The following is an 11,034-nucleotide window of genomic DNA, read 5'->3' on the forward strand; positions in this document are numbered from 1 at the left end:
GTAAACTCTGGAACTCTATGCCTGCTTCTGTATTTCCACCTTCCTATGACTTGAATTCCTTCAAGAGGGAGGTTTGAAGACACTTATCCTTCAATTTTTGACTACCTCTTTGAACCCTTTTATGGGACTGGCATCTCAGTGGGCTTTTTTTTTATTGGATTTTTGTTGCCCTTGGCCAGTGTCCCTCCTACATAAAAAAAAGTACTAGTATCAATTTAAGACTAACAATCCATGTTAAAAGAGTGGATGAACCAATCAGAATCAGGATTGAATAGGTCCACACTCCAGGAACATAACTGTTGTCAGCCTGCTTCATAAACAGTGGTATCAGTTACACTCAGATATAAGTAGCAGTTACAATCCTAGTTGGACTTGAGGCAGTTACACTCAAAAGAGTGAGTTACACCCCGGCTACCATACAGAGCAGTCACTCCACTCCTTCTCAGCTTATTACCATTCCAAGTAGACTTCCATCCAAGATACCTAAGTACCTACATATCTCAGGCCTGTGTAGTATAGAGTGCTTAGTTTAATTTAGGTTTGCCCAAACCCAAGGTAAATTCCACACTACAACCTGGTCTTAGCCCATTTATGCTAAGCTGCCACAGTTGATAGGTAGATGGCCCTGGCTTATTGTGTGAATGAAGTATATGTGTGAGTGTGTGGTGCCTTGTCTGTTCTACCCCATGTGGGTTTGCCAGCCTGGTGTATAGATAGATAATTGATGCTAGCTACTGCAGTATTTGAAAAGTGTTCATCAGTTTTTGTGCCACAGTTTAAGAGCATAAGAAAACCCAAGAACATATGAATATAAGAGGCCATGAAGCCTACACATGGCTTCCTATTTCCATCTATCATCTTTTAAAGCTCCCTACTGACTCAGCACTGACAACCTAATTACCAAGTCTATTCTATTCATCTACCACTCTAAGGAATGGTACAATCCCCCTGTATAAAGTATGCATGCCTGTCATGCATCATCTTTACCCATAAAATTATCTATGATTCATTCAAAGCTCCCCATTGACCTGGCACTGATAACCTGACTCCTGAGTCTGTTCCATTCATTAACCACACTACTGGAGAATTGGTTGTCCTCTACCTCACCTCAGTCTTGCCTCTCTAGGTGTCCCCAAATCAAAGCTCCCCATTGACCTGGCACTGACAACCTGACTCCTGAATCTGTTCCATTCATTCACCACTCTACTGGAGAATCAGTTGTCCTCTGCCTCACTGCAGTCTTGCCTCTCTAGGTGTCCCCAAACCCACAGACAACACATTAGGTGTCCCCAAATGCCCAGACAACCCACAACGGTCTGGCAAATCTTAACTGATGTAAAATCCTTCTAGTGTAGTGTTGTCAAACTGATCCCTGTTACATCCATCTGTGCCATTTCCTGGGAGGAGGTAATTTGGTCAAGTAAAATCCTTCTAGTGTAGTGTTGTCAAACTGATCCCTGTTACATCCATCTGTGCCATTTCCTGGGAGGAGGTAATTTGGTCAACTCATCATTCCCTTCATTATGGTTGTTTGCACATTCTATCCAGTGTTCGTTTGCTCACTTTTGTTGCTGCTACTGTCTAACCATTGAAATACCAATAAGAACTCCTTAATTTTCCTTCTGTCTTTGGAAGTAGTGATTTACTTTATCATAACATCCTTTGCTTGACAGTTTATATGTGTGAAGAGGCTTCCACTGTGATAGATCTGAGTGCTGCACATGCAATGACCTGGCCTCGTGTGATGCTGGTGTGGTGGGGCATTGGGGTGACAGCTGTCCCTGGCAGTGCCACACAAGCAAGATATCATGTGTTATGCTGAGTTATTTATGTTCCAGAACAAAAAAATGGATTATTCATAAAAAATAATAGCTTTGTGTTACAATATGAAAATACAGAATATTTTGGTGATTTACAGATGAAAAAAACGAAAAACATGCTGAGAGATGGATGGTTTGGCAGAGCACCTGGAGGATTATACGTCATATGTACCAGTTTAGACTTGCCAGATCATAGCTGTCCCCAAACCCACACACAAACTAACTGAAATGGTTCCAGATTGATGAGATTGCAGAGAGCATCAAGCAGGAAGGACTGAGGGTACTGGGGAAGTTGTCAACAGCAGAAGGCTTCCAAGACAAGCTGAGAGACATGATGGATAACGTGGTTAAACTCAACAAAGTAGATGGAGAAGTGGCCACCAAGAGCATGGAAGGGGTAAGAAATATTGTTACTCTCATAACCAAACTGCCTGAGTCACACATAGTGGCAACTTGTGAATTTTTTGTCTATTTTGTCCACCTCACTGATGCAAGAGTTAACCAGTATCTTCACTTCTTCATCACTATCCTCTCCACCTCACTGATGCAAGAGTTAACCAGTACCTTCACTCCTTCATCTTTTTCACTGGTAATATTTCACTTCTTTCTTCCTCTCTAGAATCTAATTGTTTCAAAATGAGCATCAAGACACCTCAGAAACTAAAATGTCATTCATTCTGAATTAATGACAATCTTCAGTTTCTAAGAGACTGACAGATTCCCATTCCATTCAGTTCTGACTTATGAAAGACAATCTAGAATCCTAGAATCCTTGAAAGACTGATGGATTTCCATTTCAGTTTTTAAAAGACTGACAGATTCCCATTCCAGTCTCTCAATACCTTACTGCAGCTCCCACCAACAGGTAAGCCTGAGTGGTGACTTCCTACACAACAGCCTGCTGCTCCTCACCCATCGCAGTACTCTCATGAGGAACACGTATGAGAAAGGCACAACTGACATGTATGTAACCTAACCTAACCTAACTTAACCAAAGTAGTGTAACCTAATGTAACTTTGCTTAAATTAAGTTAATTTATCCTAACATAACTTAACAAATGTAAAGTTGTGTAACCTAACCTAACCTAACTTAACCTAATTTAACCAACTTAATGTAACTTAGATTAGCTTAATTCAATCTGATCTAACCTAATTTAATCAAAATCGTGTAACTTAACCTACCTTAACCAAACAACCCAACTTAATGAAACCTAACCTTACTTAAACAGATTAATGTAACCTAATATAACTTAAGCAAAGTTGTGTAACCTAACCTAACTAACTTAAAGAAACCTAATCTAACTGAACCAGTCGTTAAGTAGTGTACCCTAACCTGCCTCAACCTGACCTGAAGAAACTTAATCTAACTTAACCAATCATTAAGTAGTGTAACCTAAATTACCTTAACCTATCCTAACCAAACATGAAGTGGTGTAACCTAACCTGTCTTAATCTAACTTAACCCAACATAACCTCACTAAAGTTAAATTGACAGGACTGGGTGGAGTGTCAAGATGGCTTAGGTGTGTAAGTAGGATGAATGAAGGATGGTTGATGTGACTGGATGGAGTCTTAGGATGGCTTGGGTGCATGGAGCAGATGGATGAAGGATGGTTGATGTGACAGGATGGAGTCTAAGGATGGCATGGATGTGTGGAGCAGATGGATGAAGGATGGCTGACGTGGGTGTCCGGGGAGGTTGGACAAAGGCCTGTTAGGATGGCTTGGATTGCTTGGGTGTGGATGGATGGATGGACAGTGTGTGAGGAGAAAGGATGGATGAATTCTTTTTACTACAGTTTCATTTCTCCTTCAGGTGGAGGGTGTTTGCGCGTCCATATGACCCATTTGGTGTCTACAACTACGTGTTAAACAGAATAAGTAGGTGTGGCAATAATGCAATGACCTTACAGTGTACACATTTGCTTGCTTCACTTGCGTATGTCAACTCTTCTCCTTCTCCTTTGGCCATTTCCCTAGAGTGAGGGTTGCCACCATGTACGAGCCTCCTCCAGTTGTTTCTGTCCCTTGCAGCTTCCTCTTTGACTCACATCCTTTGCAATTCTACCACCATCCCTCCATCCCACTCTCTGTCTTCCCCTCGATTTTCTTCCCTCAACTGGTTTTCTCCACTCTTTTAATTGGTTCCTGGTCTTTCTCTGCTTACTGTGCAACCAAACCATCTACTTTCTTATTTATTTTACTTTATTTTTTCATTCAAAGATATATCAGTGCTTGTGTCCAAAGGTGCACTACTATGTACCACCTGTTTAAAGGGCCCTAACTTTAACTAAGTCTACTATTAAAAGATAAATATATATATATATATATATATATATATATATATGCAATTACACAGTAAGTGACTTGAGACATGAATCTTTTCAGTCTGTCTGTCTCCCATTTAATAAACTGAGAGTTACTCATGTGTCTGTCACTATGTGTGGTGTGAGTGTGGATGTTTGTGTGTAGCATTCACTATCAGTGTTCTGGTGTCCTGAGGTTGTGCTGTGTCCATCTCCAGGTATGGGCCATCACTTTAACATTTGGGTGTTCATATGATGGATTTGAGGCACAGTGGCTATGAAAATGTTCCACATCTTGGAGACACTGACCACAAAGGTGCACTGGTGCTGGCTGGCTCTGGAGTGTGGCACCTCCACTACAACACAGTCCAAGTGCACCATGCTTGTGCACTGTGCAGTGGCTCTTGGAGATTGGCTAAACCCAGCCAGATGCGGCACTCCCTGCACCTGCTCCTTGTGGAACACCACTATCGCTGCAACATCCCTGCGGTGTTCCAGTGAGTTGAGGGGACTCACAGATTGAGGCTGGGTAGGGGATCTGCAGCATCCTCTAGTTGCAGAGCCTGGCATTGGATGCAGTCCAGTCTCTTGGAGTGGAAGGCAGTGCTTGACATCTAGGAGAGAGAAACATACTCCAGTAATGGCTGTATTTGGGCCTCATAGAGGAGCCTCCCTCTCTTGTCAAGAAAGGCAGCCATCCTTTGCAGGGCAGAGACTCTGAGAGGAAGCCTTTTTGATGATGGTCTTGATGTGAACATTGAAGCACAGTGCTTGGTCCACCTCCACTCCCAGAATCTTGACAGACCCTTGGAGTAGGAGAAGAACACCACCAAAAAAATAGTCTTCCATCCACTGCTGGTCCAGCAGCTGGAGACCAAGACACCACCATTGCCTTGGTCTTCTCAGGGGCAAAGGTTACCTGCCAGCGTGCACCCCACTCACCCTTAGCTGTTGGTTGATGTCCTCAGCGGCTTGCCTGCCATCTTGTTGGGGATATGTGCAGGATAGGGTAAAATCATCAGCAAATGCTGAGATTGTTGGCAGATGCTGGAGAAGATTGTCCACATAGACATTCCACAGGACTGGCCCCAGCACAGGGCCCTGTGGTATTGATGCTTCCACTGGCAGGGACTCTGCTGCTTGTCCATTGATGATCACCTGCAGGGTATTTCCTTGTAGGTAGTTACCTAGAAGCAGCAGGAGGTCGCCCAGGATGCCTTTAGCACAAAGTTTTTCCAGCAGGCCTCCATGCCACACCCTATCAAAAGCACCGACGATGTCCAGGGATACAACAGTAGTGTTCTGTTCTTCATTTAGGGAGTCCTGCCAGTGTCTTGTTTGAAGCATCAGCAGGTCAGAGGTGGACCATCCAGGTCTGGGCCTAAACTGATGGTCCGAGAGGAGGAAATTTTTGTCAGGGTGACAACAGATTACCTCAGCCATGATCCTCTCGAACACTTTCCCCACCACTGACAGTAGTAGTAGTAGTAGGGTCTATATTTTTTTGGGGTCAGACCTGGAACCCCTCTTGTGGACAGGAACCCCCTGAGCTCCTTTCACACTGAGGGCCAGATGTTTTGTTGCAAGCAGGCTGAGAAGACTTTATTGAGGACTGCCACCCCTGGGCACACTGTTTTAGTAGTTGAGGACTTATGTCATTGGGGTCAGTGGCTTTGGCTTTTTTTTGGTGTCCAGTCTTCTCAATAAGTTTTCAACTTGCACCTCCCCCTTGGTGACAGTCTTCTCCCACTCTTTTATGCATTCCACTCCCGTGCTCCTTCTCCCTTCTTTGTTTGGTAGATGTTCTCCGAGTGATACACCCATTTTCTACCTAAGCTTTTTCATTTCTGTTCTTTCTCTTGTGTGTGTCATCTTGCTCCTGTATTTCCTTCTGTCTTTAATTTGGACTGTTGCACAAGGGCGGTTTCAAGACTTTTCTCAAGTTTTGGATAATTCTTTTGGTTCTTAGGCAGTGTCCTCATGTTACGTTCTGGCTACAACTACAGAGTCGCTCTCAAACTAAATTTATCTGTGCTGTATACCTCTCACCTAACTCCTCTGACTATAAGAAATTCTTTGACTACTTCATTTCCAAAGTGTAGCACATTTTGACTCTTCTCTTTTGCAGAGATCTCCATTCTTGGAGACTTCTCTGTTCACCACCAGCTTTGGCTTCTGGCATTTTGCCTCTGCTAGTTGGGATTTTGCTGATTTTCCTTGGAATGACTACTGCTTCTGTGTCAGAGACCCATTTCTGTTTGCCAAGAACATAAAAGAGGTGATAGTGTCTGGCATGGAGGTGTATATTCCTCACTCTTTTTCTTGACCTAAACCTTCATAACCTTGTTTAGGGTGGGTTGAAAACAACCAACCCTAACTGATTTTCCCAAATAAAACAAAATTCTAAACAAGAGGGAGTTTTAGGAAATTATTCTCACTATGTCGTACAAAATTGATGAGGAATGACTGTAAAAAAAAATCAGTAAAAAAATTGGTCTAATCTATGATATTTTTTTTACTTTTGTTTTGATCGCTTGCAAAGCAATATGACAGCAGATGAAAATCAGTGATCAATGAGTTCACTACTGATGGCCACCTTGCCAGCTGTACGATAAATTTCTGTGTATTTTTTTTTTCTGTGTTTGTATGTGGGTTTTAGTATATAAGTGAGGGGTAAAAGGGTGCGTGTCACACAATCAAGCAGTGTGATCTGCGTGTTTGTGTGTGTTCTACTTTCTCTCCTGCATAATTTCATGATAAAACTATAAAGACATAATGTGAGTGCTAAGTAAGTCCAGTAGCTTGGTTCAATCTTGTGATGACATGATATGTGAAATTAAAAACTCAACCAAAAATCATGCTGATTTTGAACTGATATGCAAGGCAGTGATATGGAGGATTTTGGAGACGGGAGGCATAACATTTTCAAAAGGTGCTAAGGTTCTCTCTCTCTCTCTCTCTCTCTCTCTCTCTTTCTCTCTCTCTCTCTCTGTCTCTTGAGACATGGTAATCCCATTCTTGTCTGTTACTATGATCTGAAAGGTCAGGTGAGTGAGTGGCTATATTGGAAGTGATTTCAGGTGGGAGTTGCCATGGCAATGGACTTCCACCTCCACTCAACAACATACCCAACCACCCCCACCCACATCAGCTGTTTTACTGGACACTGAATTCAAGGTCATGATTGACAAGTTCATCCCCAAAGCTCTGTATACATGTTACCCATGAAACTAGAAGATAAATGGAGAGAGAGAGAGAGAGAGAGAGAGAGAGAGAGAGAGAGAGAGAGAGAGAGAGAGAGAGAGAGAGAGAGAGAGAGAGAGAGAGAGGAACAAAGTAAGGATGATCATTGTAACAGACAATAGTAGGATTACGATGAGAGAGAGAGAGAGAGAGAGAGAGAGAGAGAGAGAGAGAGAGAGAGAGAGAGAGAGAGAGAGAGAGAGAGAGAGAGAGAGAGAGAGAGAGAGAGAGAGAGAGAGAGAGAGAGAGGGGGATGAAGGAAGAAAGATCATTGTAACAGACAATAGTAGGATTACAATGGTTCAGAGAGAGAGAGAGAGAGAGAGAGGGGCAGGCAGGCAGCAGCCAATCATGAGTTAGCCACTTATGACATCACAGCAGTGGATGGGGGAGAGCTGAGGGGGCTAGCTAGCTACCCTCTGCAAAATAAAAGCCTTGCAAATTTTGGTAAATATGCACTGCAGCTTGGAGATGAGAGCTTATCAGCTTACGTGACTGGGTGCTTGATTAATTAGTGCTTACAACAGACTCTACAGACACAGCCCCTGACTTTATAGAAGATCCTAATGGAGATTTGGCAGATGTGATAGGTGACAAAGCTGGTCTTACCATGGATGATGACATAGATTATGAAGAGCAGCTCCTACGGAGAAATGGCAAGACATTATTAATTATACCTTTAATTTTCTGATTAGTTTGGTGCACAATATTCTCTGGTAAAATCTGGAAGTCCCTGCCTTCTTCTGTATTTCCATCTTCCCATGACTTGAATTCCTTTAAGAGGGAGGTTGTAAGAGATTTTCCTTTAATTTTTGACAGCAACTTTGAGCCCTATTCAGGGACTGGCATCTCAGTGGGCCCCCTTTTTTTATGCTCACGCTATGTTATGTTCCTATGTTCTTATACTATTTTATGTTCCTATGTTCTCATGTTATATTATGTTTCTAAAGCTGCAGTCATATGAGTTTTTTTTTTTTTTTTTTTTTTAACAATTCTCAAGTCTATACCATCTTGCACCAGTGATTTTGCAGCTGGTAGTGATGGTGGGATGTTCACATAGTGCTGGTTTGGTGCTAGCTGATATTTTGTCGAGCAGCATGATTCAGTGCCGGGCTGAGCTGGAGTAGTATATACTTCATCAAAAACAAAAGTGGACACATGCTGTTGTCATGATGGCCTCTAAGGATGAAGCTGCTGCCATTGCAATGTTGCTGCTCTTAAAAAAGAAGCAGAAACTTGAAGAGGATAAGAAGAATATGCTGTGGAGACGTCAGCTGCTCTTGAGGAGGAGAGAGAAGAGTGTAGCCTTTTGACTACTGAGAGAGCTGTGACGGGAGGACCCGTCTACCTTCAGGCAGTGGCTGCGTCTTAGTGAGGGGCAGTTTAATGAGCTCCTAGCTTTAGTCACTCTCATACAGAAAAAGAACACAAACACGTGTCAAGCTGTAACTGCCGCTGAACGTCTCAATCTGACATTTTGGTATTTAGCAACAGGTAAGAAATTCTAAAAAATGCAGTTGTAAAAAACTTGTGAAGCCCCTCATTGTTAAGAGTGTAGGACAAAAACTTACTGGATATAAACTAGGCAATCAAATGTAAGGAAGAACAAAAATACACCAGCCAGAAACATTAGATTATACATTATAATTTTTGTTGCATTAACACAATGCTTTGATGTGTGTGGTAAATATTAAGATTAGGACCTGTCTCAGTGGTGCCTAAATACATTTTTCTGGTGGATTTTGATGAGTTTTTAATAAATCTTAACCCTAACCTAACCTTTGTTCTCTGGCTGTGGCAAGGTACACCAAAATGGAATTTTTTTTTTTTAAAGTTGCTAGTTAAGTTCCAAGGAACTTTTGATGCATACATATCATTATATGGAATTCAGAATCCATAGAATGATATGAAATCTCTGAGAAAGGTAGGAATTGCCTCAATGAGATAGGTTCTAATCTTAATAAATATCTGGTTGTCTTTCAGTAAACTCAGGTTGTAAATTCTTTTGTATTTTTTTTTTTAGCTAGACCAATTAAATAAGAACCCTAGTCTGTCAAACATAGCCTAACATGAAATATCCTAACATACCATAACTTAAACCAACTTATCCCAGCCTAACATATCTCACCTACCCTAGCCTAGATTATCCTAACCAAACTTAACCTAACAAATGTGAGAACCACAAAACCACAAGATAACAAAGGGCAGGATTGATTGGCTACTTATTTAGTTATTTCTATATGTCATCCTTTTCTTGGTTAAGTTTTCAGATTTATATTTGTTTTTGGTGATAATGATGAAAATAGATCGCATATCTATGCATTCAATGATCACATTTAATTTAAAATTTTAAACAAACATCAAATCTAACCAGAAGGGTGGATATGTTTTGAAGGTGATTTGTCTATGGTTAGGTTGGGGTGGCTAATTTTATTACATTTTAGATAAGAAGTAGGTTTGCAATATTTTGCTGAAGCTTTAATCTTATTTCTTATTTTTTTCAGAATCCTACCAGTCACTGTCCTGTCAATTTAGGATAAACCACAACCTCATGTCAATGATTGTTCCATCATTTTGTAGGCCAATATATCAAGTCCTACAGAATATGTGAAGCTTCCATGTACAGAGGAGTGTCTGAAAGTGGCTAGTACCTTTTATCACCAATGGAATTTCCCCATGTGCATTGGAACATTAGATGGGAAATTAATTTTAATACAGAAGCCACCCAATTCTGGATCAAACTGTTATGATTACAAAGTTAATTATAGTGTGATAATGATGGTTCTTGTTGATGCTGACTGCCAGTTCCTCTATGTGGATGTTGGTGCTTGTGGGAGGGCAAGTGACAGTGCTATGTGGGATAGATGCACCCTCAAGGAAGCTGTGGAACAAAAGCTGCTGAATATCCCAGGGCAATAGAATATTCCTTTTATGGATTAGCAGTTCCTATGTGTATTAATTGGAGATGATGCTTTTCCTTTAAAGGAGCATCTAATAAACCAGGCCAAAGTGAAACACAGGAGAGATAAATCTTCAACTATTGATTGTTCCATGCTCACAGAACTTAAGAGAATGCATTTGGAATTCAGGCAACCTGTTTCCAGGTATTCTAACAAACTATTAAAACTGCTCCCAAGCTTATGAAAGACATCACCCTTGCTGCCACAGTTCTCTATAATTTGATGCAGGAGAAATCAAAAGACACCTCACCACCAGAACTTCTTGACATGGAGCATGTCCAAAATGGTAGGTTGCAGCGAGGGCAAATGCACCAGCATACACATGCTTCACTGCAAGATTTGCAGACTATAGGGAGGGGATGCAGCAGGAATGCAAAGGAAGTGTAGGAGATCTTCAGTGCATACTTCAGTGGTGAAGTACTTCATGGTAGAGAGATATGGCCCTTCACTAATGGATATCCTTCATATTCTGTAATGTAGCACATATGTATACCAAGGCAGTCTCCCTCAGAAAGGAGGATAGCTAATACAAGACACATGACTCTCACACACATTCAATCCTCTTCTCTTTATGTTTTCACTCACAGTATCTATCCATCCCTTTTGTATAATATAAATAAGTTCACACTTTTTCATTATTTCTTTTATAATTTTTCTGTTTAAACTTGCCTTGCAGATGTATATTAGAAAAATACCTATACATAA

General features: G+C 41.3%; 1 protein-coding gene across 5 annotated transcripts in view; it reads left to right on the forward strand.

The window, feature by feature from the left end:
- The window catches only part of LOC135092722 (uncharacterized), a 101,679-nt gene that overhangs the window by 71,721 nt on the left and 18,924 nt on the right, over nucleotides 1–11,034 (forward strand). For 4 of the 5 annotated variants that reach the window (XM_063991357.1, XM_063991359.1, XM_063991358.1 and 1 more), the window contains 3 exons: nucleotides 2,059–2,217; nucleotides 2,686–2,783; nucleotides 3,637–3,701. In XM_063991357.1, the coding sequence (XP_063847427.1) occupies nucleotides 2,059–2,217; nucleotides 2,686–2,783; nucleotides 3,637–3,701 (322 nt within the window). Of the gene's footprint in view, nucleotides 1–2,058; nucleotides 2,218–2,685; nucleotides 2,784–3,636; nucleotides 3,702–9,873; nucleotides 10,914–11,034 lie in introns of those variants that run through there. The other variant, XM_063991361.1, reaches the window with a different exon arrangement.

The sequence above is a fragment of the Scylla paramamosain genome, chromosome 40, assembly GCF_035594125.1.
Source record: "Scylla paramamosain isolate STU-SP2022 chromosome 40, ASM3559412v1, whole genome shotgun sequence".
Lineage (NCBI taxonomy): Eukaryota > Metazoa > Arthropoda > Malacostraca > Decapoda > Portunidae > Scylla > Scylla paramamosain.